General features: G+C 39.6%; 3 protein-coding genes across 5 annotated transcripts in view; 2 read left to right on the top strand and 1 right to left on the bottom strand.

Moving 5' to 3' along the window:
* The first annotated feature begins 1,982 nt into the window (after positions 1–1,982).
* Positions 1,983–12,282, top strand: LOC120427961 (ribonuclease 3-like). Its single transcript, XM_039592916.2, is given in 4 exon segments — positions 1,983–2,663; positions 2,726–4,586; positions 10,614–11,477; positions 11,480–12,282. Coding segments are annotated over 4 exon segments (4,035 nt in total). The 5' UTR covers positions 1,983–2,051; the 3' UTR covers positions 12,178–12,282.
* On the bottom strand, positions 12,216–13,443 carry LOC120427962 (ribonuclease H1-like). Its single transcript, XM_039592917.2, has 2 exons — positions 13,233–13,443; positions 12,216–13,170 (listed from the first exon to the last, which is right to left on the bottom strand). Exons 1-2 carry the CDS (start codon positions 13,319–13,321, stop codon positions 12,285–12,287), a joined length of 975 nt encoding a protein of 324 aa, XP_039448851.1. The 5' UTR covers positions 13,322–13,443; the 3' UTR covers positions 12,216–12,284.
* A 952-nt stretch (positions 13,444–14,395) lies between these two features.
* LOC120427952 (UHRF1-binding protein 1-like) overlaps positions 14,396–19,961 on the top strand; it is a 55,670-nt gene continuing 50,104 nt past the window's right edge. For all 3 annotated transcript variants that reach the window (XR_005607018.2, XR_005607017.2, XM_039592904.2), the window contains exon 1: positions 14,396–14,805. Coding sequence is in view for 1 of the 3 variants with exons in the window: in XM_039592904.2 (XP_039448838.1) it covers positions 14,762–14,805 (44 nt within the window). In the remaining 2 variants the exon portion in view is untranslated. The remainder of the gene's footprint in view (positions 14,806–19,961) is intronic.

The raw sequence follows: 19,961 nt of genomic DNA, 5'->3' as shown, positions 1-19,961 counted from the left end.
AACAATGCTACTCGGATGTAGTATATGATCGGTACACTGCCCATGTTCACATAAATGTCCCATATGCAAAAACAGCAAGCTGAGAAAAACGCATTTGAAGTTTGTCCCACACATAAGGCTACGTGTTAAATTTTCGTGAAAATACTGGATTTCCTCCTGATTTCTAGAACAAAGTACTGGATGTTATAGGCTCTTTTGAAAGAGCACACAATTTTGAACAAAACTGCATCAATAACTCGAAATAGATGAAAATGCATATGGGACATTTCGACGCCAACATTTCAAAAAGCATCATGTACAAACCATGCGTTTTGAGAAAAACGCATTTGAATGTTGAGCATCCATTTTCAATTCCCATTTTAATATAAAAGTAAAATAGGATGTTCTAATGATAACAAACGATGAAAAACGTTGCTTTCATTGATACTTGATCATCCAAATCCAATAAAACATTATTTCCGTAATTTTATTTGAGAAAAACAAACATAACTTCTTTTGAAATCACCAACGTCTATATCACCCTGCTGTCATTGAGGGGGACGCTTTGTTATGATTCGTTTTTCTTCGCCGAATGTACATGGCGCTTTGTTCATGTTGCTTTTTTTCCGTCACGAGGTTCATGTAGTCTTTTGTTTGACAGGTTGACAGGGCTATATAAACAGGGACTTCTGATGGCAGAGATTTGGTTTATGTTACTTTATTTAAAATCATGATTAAACAGACTTTACTGAAGTAACTTTTGCTCATTTTTGGTGGAGAGGTAGGTTATTAGGAGTACTTTCAGAATATGCAATAACCCAGAAAGTGTCAAAATGTACATGATGCCTTTTGAAATGTTACCGTCGATTCGTGCGATCAGGGGCAGTACAGCTTGGACTATGATGTTGGCCAACATTGAGCAGAAGCGTTAAATACAATAAAAATGTGTTTTTTTAAGCATGCTGTTTAAAACTTATAAAAATAAATATAAAAATCAAGCTCATTTTTCTGAAATTATCACTGTAGTATTAAATGTAGTTTATTTTTGCCATAAAAGGTTTCTTTTCCAATTAAAAGTAAAACACTTTTACCGATACAATGATTTTGTTCCATAAATGCATGGTAGTATCAAAAACTTTTCAACTTTTAAATTAAAAAGTTTGAACTTTCTACGAATATTCACCAACGCGAACTTTCAATCCAACGAACGATCTTTTTAAATTAAGAGTATTTTTTCTTTGTGTGTACTTTCAAAACATGTAAGAATCCCGATTTTGAACCAAATTGGACCACCCTTTCTTTTCTGGCACCACCCCAAAGTTTTGCGATTTTTGTCATTTATTCAAAAAACTTCGTTTTTTAAAATGGCCATATCTCGGAAACAAAAAATGATAGAGCAAAACGCTGCGACTATTTCCAAAGGAAATTGGACGCTGAATTGAATGGTTTCATCCTAGGTTTCATCAGATTTTCGATTTGAATCAAATGTTAAAGCATTTTGCGCAATTGAAAGCTTACACGCAATTTTCTCAATATACTTGCAATTAAGTTTTGAATTAAACTTCACCATCGTGTTCCACAGACGATTTTACATATGAATAAATTTTTCGAATGTTGAGCGTATTGAAATCTCTTGAGATAACGATTGTTTAAGCTTGCAGTTGCAGAATTTACCTACCACGCGATGCATGCATGTAAACAAAATTATCATTTTTTGCTTTTTTGTTGTTTTTGAAACCACATAGAGTCAGAGGGATATTAAAAAGACCCTTAAGCAAAATATAATATAATTTTAAATCTCTAGATTTGTTTTTATTTTCGTCACAAGGCGACGACGTGTTTATAGCTTTACTTAATCTTGAGTACAAAACTGGTTTTTGATAAAACTGAATGATTTCAGATTTGAGTGCAAACACATCTGCAAAAATTGAGTTTAACGTGTATATTTGTTTTTTCCTGTCGCTGGCTGTCAATTCAACCCGCAAGCATTCTAATTTTTTAACTCGAACTCATCGATCGGTTCGATTTTTTTTTTCAAACTTTTGATAAAAATAGTGTTTAACCAGTGAAAAATGAGTTACAACAGACCCGGTTACTACCACCCGCGCCAACCGGATCCACCAGGAAGTCACTCGTACCAACGCCCTTCGCCCAAACCTTCTCCGGATCCTCCTCCGCCGGGAATTTCACCGCTCCCTTCTCCAGACTTTACCATTCCTCCGCCGTCGCTCTCATCCGGCGTACGTCCCCCAGGACCGTCCTATCATTCCAAAGCCCCGGAAGCCCCCTCCAGCTACCATAGATATTCCAAGTCCTCCTCCTCCTCGTACCAACACTCGTCGCACTCTTCCGGCTCATCGTCCCGGTACAACGATCGCGCCAGCGAAAGTCGCCGTGACCACTACCGCCCGTCCTCGGAGCGATACCACCACCGAGACTACCGCGCCACCAGCTCGCCACCGCACTCGTCCGGAGCGCATCACGCGGGCCGCAGCTACTCGGTTCCGAACCGGGCCGAGCCGGATTACCGGAGGCGTCCGCGGAGTCGCGATCGCGATCGATCAGCGCGGGGTGAGTCCGCTAGGCGGTATGACGGTGGCATATCGTCGGTGTCGTCCTCGTCGTCGATTACGAGTGTCACGTCCGGCAAGGAGCGACCGTCGCGGGCTTCCCGATTTAAGTTGGTGGGTTTGGACAATGATAGCAAGTTACAGAGTTTCGATTGTAAATTTACGTTTGATTTCAGGACTCGGAACGTGAGGCGATTTTGACCAAGTGGCGCAAAAACTACTGCGAAACTCCGGAGGATATTCGGCGCAAGTTGGCCGAGCTGACCAACGACGAGGAGAAGAGCAGCTGGGTGCGCTCGTCGCCGGCGGATTTGTACTATCGGCGGGTGTCGGACAAGGTGGTAGAATCTACGCCACGGCAGGATGCGCTCTGTTCGCTGTTTGAATCGGAACTTATCGAACGGGCTCAGAAGGTTCGCTCGAAACAGCCACCGTACCAGCCGCCCCCGCGGAAGCATAAGGTGCGCGTCTGTCGGCACAAGAACGACAAGTGCTCGTCCTCGGATTCGGAATCGGACGATGAGTTGAACTTTGAGGAGGAGTGCAGTATGGAGGAGTTGACAGCTAAAATTCAGCATCCTTATCGATTGCACGTGGATCTGTGGTACAACGATCCGGGTGAGATGAACGATGGTCCGCTGTGCCGGTGCTCGGCCAGGTCGCGTAGGAGTGGCATTCGGCATGGGAAATATCCGGGCGAAAGTGGCTTCACCAAGTGCGTTCCCAACTCGAACAACGCGGACAAGTTGTACCACTATCGTATAACGATTTCTCCGCCGACGAATTTCCTCACGAAGACGCCGACGATCATCAAGCACGATCAGCACGAATTCCTGTTTGAAGGGTTCTCGATGCTGTCCCATCAACCGATCGGAGAGTTGCCCACGTGCAAGGTAATTCGCTTCAACATCGAGTACACGATCCTCTACATTGAGGAGCAGCTGCCGGAGAACTTTACGATTCGCGAGTTGGACCTGTTTGAGCGATTCATGTTCAAGGAACTTCTGGAACTGGTTGACTTTACCGTATTTCCGTCGGGAGCAAATGCTGAAGATTCGTGTCCTTGCTATCACTTCCTGCCAAGATTCGTGCGCGATCTGCCAGACAACGGGAAAGAAGTGCTGGCCATGAGCGAAGTTCTGCGCTACCTGTTGGATAACTCTGGTCCTCTCGTCGCCCCGGACATCCTGAAAGAGATGAACGACATGAGTCAGATCGAGTGGCAAGACTACGTCGATTACGTCAAAGGAATGGTGGTCACCAATCCGGGCATGAAACCGTGCTCGGTTCGTGTCGATCAGCTCGATCGGAACGTGACGGACGTCCCCAAAGAAACGCTCACCGACGAAGACGGACTCATCCACCCGGTGATCGTCCACTTTGGCATTCGTCCACCGCAGCTAAGCTACGCCGGCAATCCAGAGTACCAAAAGGCGTGGCGCGAGTACGTCAAGTTCCGCCACTTGATCGCGAACATGTCCAAGCCATCGTTCGAGGACAAACGCAAACTCGAAGCCAAGGAGAACCGTCTGCTGGAGATGCGAACCCAGGGCCGGATGAAGCGCAACATTACGGTGGCGGTCAGCGCCAAAGGATTCCACCGCACCGGAATCATGTGTGACATGGTGCAGCACGCGATGGTCATCCCGGTCCTCACCGGACACCTCCGCTTCCATCGGGCTCTGGACGCGCTCGAAAAGTACATCGATTACACCTTCACCAACCGGTACACGCTCCAGCTCGCCCTGACCCATCCGTCGTACAAGGAAAATTTCGGCACGAATCCGGACCACGCCCGGAACAGCCTGACCAACTGCGGCATCCGGCAGCCCGAGTACGGCGACCGGAAGATTCATTTTATGAACACGCGCAAACGGGGCATCAACACGCTGATCAGCATCATGTCCCGGTTCGGCAAGGAGTACGAAACGGACAGCAACATTACGCACAACGAGAGGCTCGAGTTCCTCGGGGATGCCGTCGTGGAGTTCATCACGTCGATCCATCTGTTTCATATGTTTCCGGATCTGGAGGAAGGTAGGTTGATCGAATTTGATGATTTATTTCAACTAAACGTGGTGTTCATATCAGAGCCGTACCTTGGGTCTACGGCGCCCTTGGCAAAACATCAATTTGGCGCCCCTCCCAAATTTACAAGCATTTGGATAAATTGATATTAATTTTCAATGATTGCTTCAATATGAGTTTTGATTTTATAATTGCAATTGGAGACCTAAATATGGTCAAATTCATAAACACAGTTATTTTATTATAGGAGTTAAGTTGGCTGAATATTTTCTCAGATTTCATAAAATCGATAATGATAGCAGGTTTTTGTTTATTTTTATTTATTTTTCAGACAAATGCACAGAATTAAATGCTCAATAATGATAAATTTTGCTATAACTTGTCAGCTAAATTTATATATCTAAGCCTGCATAATTTGATCTGATCTAGTATTTGATTGTATAAGCAAAGAACTTTCCCGGATTCGTAAAATAATTAGCTGATTTAGCTTTGGATTTTATTTTGTTAATTACAACGAAAAAAGAAAAAAATCCTTCTTCAAAATTGAAAAAAAATAATAACTCGATGCCCGTGAGCTATCTTGTTCTATCTAGATAGGAATCCCAGCAAGCTTAGTTCATCGAAGTATAAAATTTCGTCAAAATCAATTTAGGCCTTTGCAAATATTTTTTGAAATTTATGTACCTCAACTCTGACCAAGAAAATAAAAAAGAAAAAAAATTGAAATTACAAGCTACGGTTCCAACATTTGAATTAAAAAAGGTGTTTTAAAATGCATTATGCACCTGTCCAGTTGTTTTGTAATCAAAAGTTTCCAAAATTTCCAAGGATTGACGAGTAATTTGTCCGAATTTCATAATTTTATTTTTTTTATTATGTTTTGCATTGATCTTATTTTCATCAGTATTCATTGATTAATTTTTAATTCGTAAAAATAAATTTTATATTTCAGAAAAAATATGTTTTGCGCAAAACTATACAAATGTTTTCAAACCTCGATAATTTTTTTTTTGTTTTTACATTTGCCGTGGTTAAAGCGCCACAACTCGCTCTGAACAAATAATGTTGGTCTTATCGGTTAAAATTTACAGCAGTTTTCCACATTAAAAACTCTATCGCCTATTCTAACCCGCTAGAATTCATGAGCGAAAGTTACTCGCAAGCAGCCAGCGAGTGGCCCGAACTGTTCACTCAGCGAACAAATACATCGTGAAAATTTTTGCCTACTTCGTCGCTCGACGACACTCACACACTACCATGCTCAGCGAAGAGCCATTCTCACAAAATGCCAGCTCGGCAGTCTTTTTGTCTTCACGCCCTCAGTTTGCCATCAATTTGATTTTTTCTTGGTGGAAGTTTCTTTGAAAGGTGTCTATAATGTTATGAAATCAAAATGAATGCACAATTTAACTGATAACATTGATTTTAGGCAACCCAAATCAATGAGTATAACGCAGCTCATCAGAGAAAAAATGTTTTCAGTTCAGAGTGATCGGTGACGTTCGGCCTGCCTGAGCCGTTCGGAGACTGAGCCGATCAGAGAGAGAAGGAGAGTAGAAGAGAGAGTGTACGGGAGCGAATGGTGTGAAAGTGACAAACAGTAGGAACTCATCAGGGCAGTATCGCGTTTTTCAAATTCAAATTCAAATTCGGTTTTATTGGTGAATAATCAGATACAATTAGTTCTTTTGAGGTACAAAACAGAGTTTTGGAGTTCCTTTCAGCTGTGTGTTACATCATAATCCATTTTGGAACAGTTATTGCTTGTAAATAAAGGTGTTGACAAGAGTAAGAAAAATAAAGAAAAAAAAAACTTACTAAAATTGCAAGGGAAATGGGATAGAAAAAGAGAAAGCTTAAAACTAGATCACAATTTTTTATCCTTTATAGATGTGCTTAATCATCAGCTCCCCGAGGGCCAGAAATTGCTCCGCCTTGTTACGGCAGCTCCGAAACCGCGTCATCATCTCCCCCGCGAGAGCAAAGAACTCCGGCAGGGTAAAGAGATCTTCCCCGGTGACTTCTTGCTGGGCCGCATTGCCGCTACCGGCAGCGACCACGCTGGCAAACGATCGCCCCCAGCCAGGAGGGAACGCTGAATTGTCCGCTGGAACCGTTCGCTGGCCAGCTGCAGGAACGGCTGCACTCGCACTTCGCTGAGAAGGGTGGGACGCTGCTGCTTTCTTCTTCCTCTTTTCCTGCTCCTCGAGGTAGGACTTCCGCGCGACGCATCCGCGGTAATTGCCGGTATGGTTACCGCCGCAGTTCGCGCACTTTACGCGCGGCTTGGTTTGTTCTGCGTTTTCCCCCAAGTCCGCCTTTCGTGGCAGTGCGCACACCTCCGAGAGGTGTGACTCACCGCACTTCACGCAGCGGGGCCGGAGGTTGCAGTTCCGCGAGCCGTGGCCGAATTTCTGGCATCGGTGACATTGCGCTGCGTCCGTCGGATTTTTTGAGTAAAACCGCCAGTTTACCCAAAAACCGTCCAACGCCTTAGTCCGCCGCAGGTCTTGAAGTTTGACGGTGCCGCGATCGAAGTACAACAGGTACAGTGTGTGTGTACCTGTGACGGTTGTCTTCCGCGAGAGGACTTTTATGTCTCGCGGCGTTATTCCGACACCCGAGAGGTGCTCCTTGAGGACGGAGGTCGGGCGGTCTTGGTACCCCTGCAAGACGATCTTAACAGCGGTCTTCTGCACGGGGTCGAATGTGTAGAAATTGAAGTTTTTACGCTTCAATTTCTCCACAACCAGGTCGAAGTTCTTTTGGTCAAATGTGAACACTTGCACTGACGATTTACCTATTTTGAGGCAGTACACGAGGCCTTCCAGCTGCTCGTCAACATCGTCCGCCAACGTGTCCAAAACAAAAATTGGTGGTGGTCGTCGTTCCTTTGGAGTAATTACTTTTTTTGGCGAAATCACTTTCTTCCGTGTACGACCATCGTCGTCGTCGTCGTCGGTAGTGCTACCGTCGGTGTTGTTGTTGTTGCTTTCCTCGTCACTCAGTCTCGCGAACTTGTTACTGGTGGGAATGTTGGCGGATGTTGAAGCGCCATCGGTCGACGGATTGCCGGAAGTAGCTGAACGGAGCCTTATAGGGCTGCGGCCCTGGACACGGTAATTAGGGTGTAATAACTTGGGGTCGAATCCTTTGGCGCACACACTCCCCGGCGCGATGGCGGTCGACGCGGCGTTGGTTTGTTTACCTTTTTGCACACGGCCGGTAGACGAACTTCGCGGGTTTTTCGAGGCCGCACTCGAACTGCCACGGCCACGGCCGGCCCTTGGCATGCTGTTGGAGCAAACTCGCGGCTAATCACGGTAAATTACGGCGAAAAATTTCGAAAAAACGATGGAGCACTGAGCACTTGACTGCTGCTTGCACTCGTGCGTACACGGAGGTGGTATCGCGTTTTTAAATATATTTTAATGTTTAATAATTCCTATTTAAAAGAAGCTAAAAATATGACCTTATTTTTTCTCAATTTGGCTGATTGTGATTCACAGCCAAATTAACGTGAAAATAAAGTATAGTTGGACATTTTTTTAGCCTGGATGGTATGACTTAAACTGCATTATACAACGGTCCAAACTTAAACGTGTATTTATTTTGAGAAGCTCTAGGCACTAGAACTTCTTTAACTTTCTGCCACTTGAGCGCCCCTTCTTTGATGAAAAAATAAATATAGGTATGAATTTTCAATAAACATTTCGATAGAAATATTCATACAATTGATTTTGGCACCCCCAATTTTTTTTTTATATTTTAAGCCAAATTATCTAGTTATTTGTAATTCTATTTCATAGTTCGGCGCCCTTTTTGTTTCAAATATCGAATGAGGATGTTATAGTTGACATGAAAATTTTGTACAATCTTCGATTTCGGCGCCCCCCAAGGGCTGGCGCCCTTGGCGGTCGCCAACCGCGCCAACCCCTAGGTACGGCGCTGTGTTCATTGCACAGTCTAGACTCGATTATCCGAAGCCTTGATTATCCGAAAGTTTGTATAAGACTTCGGATAATTGAATTTTAACATCAAATTTGAGTTCTGCGACCCAACTTCAATCAAATTTGAATAGTTGAATTCCTTTTGAATTAAAAAATTCATTTTGCCAATATTTTGACACCACCAATTTGGCCGCCATCTTGGATTTAAACATTCTAATTCACTTAGCGTTTTTTTAGGGGTCTTAAGCTCAGCAATCATAAATAAGACAACGAAAATAAATTGTTTTGGTGATTCGATTATCCGAAGGCTTGAAATTCAAAAAAAAATCCAAGGCCTTCGGATAATCGAGTCTGGACTGTTTTTCTATCATCGAGATCAAAGTTGTTTATCGATAAAATTATCGTCGGGACGATAACGATAATCTATTGTTACGATATCGTCATTTCGATAATCCTATCGGCGATAATCTTATCGCCGATAATGGACGATAACTCATAAAATTTTCAATGCTTTCACCAAGAATATATTTTTTTTTGAAAATGTAGTAAGCTTCAAAGAATAAATACTTAAAATTGTTCACAAAATACCGTAATTTTCGAATTTTGCAATATGGGTATCAAACAAAGCAAATTTTAGTGATCCGCAAAAAAAAAGTGATGCATTCCAAATTTTGCTTCACTTGCAAATTTTGAAATATTGAGTATTTTCCAAAAATACAGAATTTCGTGAAAATTTGAGTGTTTCTACAAAAAAAAAACTCAAAAAAAAGTGAAAATGTATATTAAATTTCGCTTCGTTTAATACCCATATTGCAAATTATGACGTGTTTTGTGAAAATTTTAGTTTTCAGCAAAAAAAAAAAAAAAAAGCGGTGATAATAAAGTGAAAATGCATACAAGGCAAATTAGGAAAATGTTAGGATTTTCGAAAAATACGGTATTTTGTGAAAATTGTAGTATTTAACAAAAAAAAAAACTCCAACAAAGAAAAAAGCATACCAAATTTCGCAAATTTAAAAGAATTGAGAACTTTCATTTTTTCGAAGAAAATTTTCATTTTCAAAAAATATATTCTTAATGAAAGCATTGCTATGGTAGAATTACGTCGATTTTAGAAAGATTTTATAAATGAGTTATCGTCCATTATCGGCGATAAGATTTTCGCCTATAGAATTATCGAAATAACGATAACGATAGATTATCGTTATCGTCCCAACGATAACGATATAAATATATCGTTGACAACCTTGATCGACGAGTTACGACTTACGATCGAGAAATTACGATAGAAATTTCAAATATCTCAGAATCATTTCATATTTCAACACAATTTCAAAAATGTTTGAATTTTTTAAAAAATTTGAGTTTTAAGAAAAAATATGATTTTTAAAAATGTCTAAAAAGTAAAAAAAAAGATTTATTTTTTTTATTTTATGCTTTTTTAATTATTTTAATTTTTTGTTTTGAAATCTTCTTAAATTTTTATTTTTTATTCTTGAATATTTTATATTTTTAAAAGACTCGATCGTCAGTCGTAATTTGTCGATAGTAGATCGAGAAATTACGATCGAATGATCTCAATCTACTATCGAAAAATCACGACTTGCCATTGACATACAGTAGTTGTTCGGTAATTGGGCTAATAACTCGAAGAACCGAATGCTGCTCGTTAACTGGGCTTAACGAAAATTAACGAGGGGACCACCGATGCATAACATTTCCCTGATGAAATATAAAAGTAAAAGTCACTCAAATTTATTTACAATGCCTACTTTTCATATTTCTTTAATTGTGACTTGAAATTAAATAAAAGTTTGAAAAAAAAACTGTTTTTATTTATTGAATAGATTGTTGCATCCAATAACCCCTCGATCATTTCTGTTTGTTTTGGTTTTTTGACGTTTATCTGCTTTTTAACTGGGCTACAGCCCAGTTATCGAACGCCCAGTTAAAAAGCAGCCCAGTTAAACAACGCCCAGTTACCGAACAACTACTGTATTACGATCGAGAAATCTCGATCTCGAGTCGAGAAATTACGATCGAGTGCAATAATTACCACGTACTGAACTCCACAATCTTTTCCCAGGTGGCCTTGCAACGTACCGCGCAGCGATCGTCCAGAACCAACACCTCGCCGTACTCGCAAAAAAGCTTCACCTGGAGGAATTTATGCTGTACGCGCACGGATCGGACCTGTGCCACGAACTGGAACTCCGCCACGCTCTGGCCAACTGCTTCGAAGCTCTGATGGGCGCGCTCCTGCTGGACGGTGGCATCGAAACGGCCGATCGAGTCTTTGCGTACGCGCTCTTCCAGGAGGACGAAAGTCTGAGCAAGATTTGGATCAACTATCCGCCGCATCCGCTGCAGGAGCAGGAACCGCTCGGCGATCGGCACCACATCGAGTCGTTCGAGATGCTGAAGACGTTGACCAAGTTTGAGGAGTCGGTCGGAGTTTGCTTCAACCACATTCGGCTGTTGGCACGAGCGTTCACTGATCGATCGATCGGTTTTACTAATTTGACCTTGGGTTCGAATCAGCGGTTGGAGTTCCTTGGAGATACGGTGCTTCAGCTTATTTGTTCGGAATATCTGTACCGACACTTTCCCGAACATCACGAAGGTCATTTGTCCCTGCTGCGGAGCTCGTTGGTCAACAACCGAACCCAGGCCGTGGTCTGCGACGATCTCGGGATGACCTCGTACGCCGTCTACTCCAACAAGAAAGCGGACCTCAAAACGAAAGATCGAGCCGATTTGCTGGAAGCCTTCCTCGGCGCCCTGTACGTGGACAAGGGACTCAACACTGTGAAACGTTCTTCCAAAGTCTTGCTTCCCCGGCTGCAAGACTTTATCATGAACCAGGACTGGAATGACCCGAAGAGCAAGCTGCAGCAGTGCTGTCTCACGTTGCGTACGATGGACGGCGGTGAGCCGGACATTCCGATCTACAGGTCATTGAGTGCAACGGCCCGACCAACACGCGCGTCTACACGATGGCCGTTTACTTCCGCGGCAAACACCTAGCTTGCTCCAACGGCCACAGCATCCAGCAGGCGGAAATGAACGCGGCCAAACAAGCGCTCGAAAACTCCAAGGATCTGTTCCCGCAGTTAGACCACCAAAAACGCGTCATTGCACAGAGCTTGAAGCGCCAAAAGGTGAGAACCGGTGACCGGTCCGACCACGAGCGACGCGATTCTTCCGACTCGGGCACGGACTCGTACCGGAAGCGACGCCGCAAGGTGGTGCCGGATTCGCCCCAACTACCGAAGCAGTACCAGGTCAAGAGCGACAGTGAAAGTGACGACTCGGAGAGGGAGCGAAGGCGACGGCGCGGCAAAAAGAAGGAACCTGCTCCGAAAGAGACACAGCCAGCTGTTCCGCTGGTTGAGCAGTACGAAGCCCTGTCGGACGAGGCGGATATGGGACTGGAGGCGATTTCGGAATCGGAAGAGGATTTCGGCGGAGGAAGAGCAGCGACCGTGCAGAAGGAACATTCGAGCAGTTTGACGTCGCTCGTGAGCGCCGATGAGGACGAGTCCGCTGAAAAGGTGGATAAACCGGTGACTTTTGCCAACTCGGTGCAGATGTTCAAGGTGGAAGGATCTCCCTTCTCGTCGGATCTGGAATCCGGAGAGATTGAGTAGAGTTTCTCAAAAAATAAAGCTTCTTGACGACAGTCACATACTAATTAAGAACTTGGAAAATAGTGTATTGTAAACTAGAATAAAAACCCAACTTATCAACAAACGGTTCAACGATTCGCTTTCTGTCTGCGGAACATTGCCGAACCTTCCCGGGCGAGCGCGTCCGCCCGTTCGTTCCCCAAAATGCCACAATGAGCGTCGACGTGGTTCCACTTGATCTCGATGCTCTTGTCGGCCAACTCCCGGTCAAGCTCCTCAAAGTCGACCTGGTTCTTGACGGGCTTCCCCGTCGACAGCTTCCACGCGTTCCGCTTCCAACCGGGCAGCCATTTGGTGATGGAATCGATCAAAAACTTGGAATCTGTGTTGACGGTCAGTCTTTTAATGCCCTGCTGCTTGGCCAATCGAATCGCCAGCGAAGCGGCCTGGATCTCTCCGCAATTGTTGGTCGCTCGTCCACTAACAGGCTTGGAAGTGTTCAGCGCGTGTCCCTCGCCAAAGTAAACCCCCAGCCCGGCACAGGCCGACGCCGTCCCGTTGCCCTCGCACGACCCATCCGTGTAGACGTGCACGAATCCGTCCTCGTCCTGATGAAAGCTATAAATTCCGTACTTTTCCAGCTTCGTCACCGGCTTCACGCCGCTGTCCAGCTTCTTCCGCTTCGCAGGCAGTGGCGCAATCTCCACGGCCCTCCTCCCCGTTCCCGATCCCGAACCTCGCAGCTCATCCAGCTCCCGCTTCAACCCCTCGATTCTCGAGCAAGCCGCATTGATCTCGTCGTAATTGTCAATCAGAACCCGCACAGAATCCACCGGCGGAACCGCGGATTGAACAACGGCCCCCGCCGACGGCGAGTTACTTCCGCTGTCGGAAGCAGACCCGGAACCGCTTCCGTTCCCATGCTCCCGAACAAATGCGTCCGCCTGCTGGCGGGTGGGAAACTTTTTAAACTTGGCCCCCGTAAATCCGGTCACTTGCCGTTGGCATTCGGGCCTGCAAGATAAAAAAAACATTTTCAACTTCTGAAATCAAAAACAAAGCAAAAAACGGCTCACCAGGTCAGGTAAACTCCGGCGGCTCGTCCTCGTGCCACGGCGTAGAACGGCATTTTGCGTGCTAGCGTCCGGAACAGACCCGGGATCATTCAACTGCAGGGACGAATTGTGCGTGGAACCGGATGCGGACTGGAACGGTTCGGGGAAAAACAAGAGAAAGCGGCGTCCAAGCGGAACAGCTGACGAGTTTGTTTTGGAAAAAAGTATGGTCTTTGTTTTGGCGTTGAACTGTCAATTTGCACGCTGATCTAAGCATAGTTAAATTAGAGTAAAATTTGAATAAATTTTAAATAAGACGCTGATTATTTAAAGACTCAACTAATTTAGGGTACAGCACGGGTTTCTGCAAATATGATTATATCTGCTCAACAAAGTTTAAGAATTTAAGAATTTAAGAATTTAAGAATTTAAGAATTTAAGAATTTAAGAATTTAAGAATTTAAGAATATAAGAATTTAAGAATTTAAGAATTTAAGAATTTAAGAATTTAAGAATTTAAGAATTTAAGAATTTAAGAATTTAAGAATTTAAGAATTTAAGAATTTAAGAATTTAAGAATTTAAGAATTTAAGAATTTAAGAATTTAAGAATTTAAGAATTTAAGAATTTAAGAATTTAAGAATTTAAGAATTTAAGAATTTAAGAATTTAAGAATTTAAGAATTTAAGAATTTAAGAATTTAAGAATTTAAGAATTTAAGAATTTAAGAATTTAAGAATTTAAGAATTTAAGAATTTAAGAATTTAAGAATTTAAGAATTTAAGAATTTAAGAATTTAAGAATTTAAGAATTTAAGAATTTAAGAATTTAAGAATTTAAGAATTTAAGAATTTAAGAATTTAAGAATTTAAGAATTTAAGAATTTAAGAATTTAAGAATTTAAGAATTTAAGAATTTAAGAATTTAAGAATTTAAGAATTTAAGAATTTAAGAATTTAAGAATTTAAGAATTTAAGAATTTAAGAATTTAAGAATTTAAGAATTTAAGAATTTAAGAATTTAAGAATTTATGAATTTAAGAATTTAAGAATTTAAGAATTCAAGAATTTGAGAAATTAATGCACACCGCGCAAATTTGCAAAAGAGCCACCCTGTGTCGCGTGCTGTCACGCAGTGCGAAAATGAATCAAAACACAACGCGCGAAACGTCAGAAATTTTCTTCAAAACTCGACCACCTCTCTCCGTCGCTGGACGTGTGTCGAATTCGCTCGCGAAATTAACTTCGATTTTCTGGTTTTGGGTTTTTTTTATTGCTAAGTTTTTCAAAGTGGTGGATTAAAAGCAACGTTCGAGGGGATGTGTTACACGGTTTAAGTGGTGATGTTTCACCCACCCGGTACTGTCCCATCTCCTCCCTTGCGAAAGTGTAAAAAGTTGTGACTAATTGCTGCTGGAAGTGGCGAAGCAGATTCTTTTGTGTGTCCCCATTGCGTGGCAGTGATTTTCTTTCTTTCCTTGGCCCTAATTTTGTTTGTGGTGTGTTATCAGTGAAAGAGGCCACCCCAGGAATCGATGACCCGGCGGAATAATGGTGTCTATTATTAAAAATCAATTGCTGAAGCATCTTTCACGGTAAGCAAAGGACGAAATTGTTCTACACTCTAGAAAGGGGAAAGGAATGTCGTTTCAAGGAAGGTCCAAAGTGTCATGTTGTTATCGACCGTGGAAACCCCAGCAGGGAGGAGAGGACGGATCGGAAGAGGGGGTTTCCCCCTTCGGGCCAGGTACCATCTGGAAGGACAAAATGGTTAATTCTTTCAAGATTAGCGATTAGCTGATAAGCACCTCGTTATCGGCCAGTTAGCCACGCCTTGTCCGGCTGCAGAACGGTGGAATTTGCAGCCGCGGAATACGGGCAAATTGCCATGTTTGGTTGGCCTCAACTGCCACCCTCCCCGCCTCTCCCTCCTTCTGGCCGTCAGTCCATTGTAATTTCATTATGTCGAGCCACCCTCACTTGGGCCTCCTTCTACTGGTGCTGGTGGTCCTTTTGCGTTGACTTTCGTTGACTCTGGCTCGGCAACAACAACAACACCACTCGCTCGCTCGCTCGCTGTGGGAAAAAAGTTTTAATTTATTGGTGTCACCCCGGAGGCGGCGGTCTCTAAACCAAAGAACCGGGAACGGGCGGACGCAGGGCCGAGACTTGGACGAAAGGCCGCATTTCCATGAACTTCCTTCTCCTCGAGCGAAAATGGCTAGCTGGCCGGCGGTGGTGAAGGGCCTGATGTTGTTTTATAATGTCATCTCTGGTCTGGAAGGGAGAGAGAGGTTTGTCGATTTAGTTCTTCGTTTAACTGAACAATGAAACGAAGATGAACTTTAAAGTGAATTCCAAAAAATAAAAAAGAGCAATCTACAAAAAAAAATATAATGCCCAACACTTCTATGTCAAATACTATTTAGGTACTAGTTTATTTTTATTATCCGTCAAAAACAAAAAAAAATGTCATCAAATAACAGTGATTAATCAGTTATGTTATTTAAAAATGCTTAGGGAAATTGACAAAGCAATTGTCTTAATATACGAGCTTAATCCTCATTTTCGAGCTAATCTGAATAATTACGTTGATTGCGCCTTTTTTTTTAATTACGCATCGTGATTGTTTGCTGGACAATCTTAATTTAACGTATTCTTAGCAGCTAAAACAAAAAGATATCTTTTTGGAAACAATTTAACAAAAAATGCTGGATTATTTTTAAGGGGCCATTCAAGAATCACGTGGAAACTTTTTTTTCATTTTTTTTTGTACTGAGCGTGGACAATCGCCAACCATATCAAATATTGTATAAATTTTGTAAATATGTGTTTTAAGAATTTTAAGAATTTTGAGAATTTTAAGAATTTAAAGATTTTTTTCATTTTCGAGCTAATCTGAATAATAAAGTTGATTGCGCCATTTTTGCTGGACAATCTTAACTTAAAGTATTCTCAGAAACTAAAACGAAAAGGTATCTGTTAGTAAACAATTTGACAAAATTCTTGGATTATTTTAGGGGCCATTCATAAACCACGTGGACACTTTTTTTGGAATCTTTTTTTTGTTGTACTGAGCTTGGACAGTCGCCATCCATATAAAATATGGTAAAAATTTGGTATGTATTTAATTTTTTTTAAGAATTTTAAGAATTTTAGAAATTTTAAGAATTTTAAAAATTTTAAGAATTTAAGAATTTAAGAATTTTAGAAATTTTAAGAATTTTAATAATTTTAAGAATTTTAAGAATTTTAAGAATTTTAAGAATTTTAAGAATTTTAAGAATTTTAAGAATTTTAGAAATTTTAAGAATTTTAAAAATTTTAAGAATTTAAGAATTTAAGAATTTTAGAAATTTTAAGAATTTTAATAATTTTAAGAATTTTAAGAATTTTAAGAATTTTAAGAATTTTAAGAATTTTAAGAATTTTAAGAATTTTAAAAATTTTAAGAATTTTAAGAATTTTAAGAATTTTAAGCATTTTAAGAATTTTAAGAATTTTAAGAATTTTAAGAATTTTAAGAATTTTAAGAATTTTAAGAATTTTAAGAATTTTAAGAATTTTAAGAATTTTAAGAATTTTAAGAATTTTAAGAATTTTAAGAATTTTAAGAATTTTAAGAATTTTAAGAATTTTAAGAATTTTAAGAATTTTAAGAATTTTAAGAATTTTAAGAATTTTAAGAATTTTAAGAATTTTAAGAATTTTCAGAATTTTAAGAATTTTAAGAATTTTAAGAATTTTAAGAATTTTAAGAATTTTAAGAATTTTAAGAATTTTAAGAAATTTTAAAAATTTTAAGAATTTTAAGAATTTTAAGAATTTTAAGAATTTTAAGAATTTTAAGAATTTTCAGAATTTTAAGAATTTTAAGAATTTTAAGAATTTTAAGAATTTTAAGAATTTTAAGAATTTTAAGAATTTTAAGAATTTTAAGAATTTTAAGAATTTAAAGAATTTTAAGAATTTAAAGAATTTTAAAAATTTTAAGAATTTTAAGAAATTTTAGAATTTTGAGAAATTTAAGAATTTTAAGAATTTTAAGAATTTTAAGAATTTTAAGAATTTTAAAAATTTTAAGAATTTTAAGAATTTTAAGAATTTTAAATTTTAAGAATTTTAAGAATTTTAAGAATTTTAAAAATTTTAAGTATTTTAAGAATTTTAAGAATTTTAAGATTTCAAATTTTTTTAAGAATTTTAAGAATTTTAAAAATTTTAAGAGTTTTTAGAATTTTAAGAATTTTACGTCAAATGTAGGTTGCTGATGTAGTTTTAGAGAAAAGCTTTTTAACAAAATACATTCAAATTTTAGGTAAAATTGTTAATATAAATTTTGTCTGGAATTCTTTAAAACTAGTTTAGTTTATAAAATTATCGATTTATATTGCAATTTAAACTGAATTCGAAGCACGAATCAATATTTTGCTCATTTTATATGAAATTTGTTTTGCTGAAAATACCTGTTAATTTGAAGATTTTATATTAATTATGTTTTAAAAACACGTAATATTCATTATTTACAAACTTATTTTACCTTTTCCGTACATCGTTGTCCGAAGAATCCGAAAAGGCATTCTGTTTTACGATCAAAATCATGTTCATTGAGAACATCATGACACTTTGAGAAGATTAAAATAATGGTATTTATCAAAATTTTCTAAATTATAGTTAACTAACTTTGTAAACTTTGCAAAATTTTATGAAAATTTCTTCTTGAGGTACTTTGGGCACTTCACAACCATGGTCAGTATGATTCCATACCATTCCGTACGTATTTAATTTGTAATTTTCATTTTGCGGAAAAATCTCAAACCTATCAAAGTCACCCCGGTCATAAAATTCACCCCGGCTATCAATCACCCCGTTTTACGGTATTAATTAAATTTTAAGATATTATTAGAATTTTAGGTATTTCAAGTATGTTATATATTTTAAATTTCTTTAGTATCTTAAGAATATTAAGTATTTCAAATATTTTTAGTATTTAAAGTATTTTGAGGTTTTTTTGGTTTATAACCGAAGGTTCGTATGAAAAGTGACAAAAATTCACGGAGTTGTTTTCGGTTTTTGTTGAATATCTCAGGAATGAAAATGAATTTTGGGAATCTGTGTAGGCCAAAAAATGAGGCATTGTGAGTTGCACAAATTGGCGTTCTTTACTCAATTTGGCCCAAAACGCACGTGCGACAAGTTGGCACGGCAGCGTTGTTTTAAAAACAACTTTAGTTTTTAAAGACTTTTAACTAAATTTCCGTAACACTCACGATGAACCTCCTATCCGTGTAGAATGATTTTTCCAAACAAAAATGTAGAATTCTTTTGAGATGGTTCTTAAAATTTTACGAATTTAAATTAAACTTAAAGTCGTAAATATTATTTAATTCTGTATTTTTTTAAACCATAGATTTCAATACACTAATTCTCAACTTGAGCATTTTGAATAACATTTCAAAAATCCTTTGAGGTTCCTCAAAACAACATGTTATGTCTTTCCACATGCTTATCACAAAAACGCTTAAAAACGTATTTTCCATGCTACAACCAGCTGTTAACTTTCCCAACCACTGAAGTCCTCTGCTCTCCTTTGAAAAAAAATGGCTTGCAGCAAACGGGAGACAATTTTCAACAAAATGAAAAAAAGCAAAAATAAACTCCGCTGTGGCACATTCTTTTTAATCTCGACCTTAACAACCAACCAACCATTCCTGTCGGGTCGAGTTGACTGTTGTGTAGAACAGAGAGTCACAGAAACGCACTTGTCCAAAATCTTGGAATTGGATCCGTCGCTCGAGGAAGCAGATAGAGCATAAAGTCATGATTCATCCTTATTTTTAAGGTTTAGAATTAAGAGAGACAGTTCGAAGCAGTGCTCGCAAAAAAAAAGTGAAAAGACACAATCATCTTTTCAAACTCGTTGCGAGTCGTTTGGAGAGACTTGCTAGGCCACACTGATAATCGTCACTGCAATGAACTTGCTACTTTTGGGTCAATGTTAAGTGGTTTAACAGAGCAAGTTGAGGTTGCGTATGAAAAAGTGTCATTGTAACAGCTGCTTGAACTTCATAGGCGATTAAGTAAAGAGACTAAAGTGACTTCTTTTAAAGTCATTATCCTAATTTAGGTGACAAACAACCGACCGACCAAAAACAAAAGTGGTTCGTGCCATTTTCTCCGGAACCAGGATTCCGTAATGGAACATAAACAGCCGAGAAGGTGAAATACGCAAAAGTTACTTTCTTCGTGCAGACCGTAAAACGCTTTGCATACAGCAGCCGTACCTTCGTAAACACCGGAATGGATTAACATTTTAATTAGCCATTCTGTTTCTTTGGATCAGCACCCAACCGGTATGCATAACCCCTCCGGGAGGAGAAACATTTAAGCTGACAAGACTTGGCGGACGGGGCTGAGAATGGAAGCATCATGTGTTTGTATTTTTGAAGCAACTAGAAATGTTTGCCGAATACTTCAGAATTTTTGCATGACTTGGCGTCTGGGTTTGCTTGAGGGAAGTTTAAAATGAATATTTACAACAATTAGCTTGAAAGCGATAACTCAATTATTCATACAGCTTTACAAATCCACTAATTTCTATCAAATTATTATCAAAGAAACGTAAGATTTTTGTTTTTTTTTTTCATTTCTTTCAAAAGATTTGGAAAGAGTTAAAAAGTCATTTTCGATTCCAATTCGTATGACATATGTTTGATACTTTCCAAAACATATTTTTTCAATCACCTCCGTG

The sequence above is a fragment of the Culex pipiens genome, chromosome 2 (genome assembly GCF_016801865.2).
Source record: "Culex pipiens pallens isolate TS chromosome 2, TS_CPP_V2, whole genome shotgun sequence".
Lineage (NCBI taxonomy): Eukaryota > Metazoa > Arthropoda > Insecta > Diptera > Culicidae > Culex > Culex pipiens.
This window is presented reverse-complemented; position numbering and strand designations above follow the sequence as displayed.

Coding starts and splice junctions, on each gene's coding strand:
- LOC120427962 (XM_039592917.2), bottom strand. CDS start 13,321: ATGATCCCGGGTCTGTTCCGGACGCTAGCACGCAAAATGCCGTTCTAC. Junction 13,171..13,232: donor GCCGGAGTTTACCTGACCTG/GTGAGCCGTTTT, acceptor TTTATCTTGCAG/GCCCGAATGCCAACGGCAAG.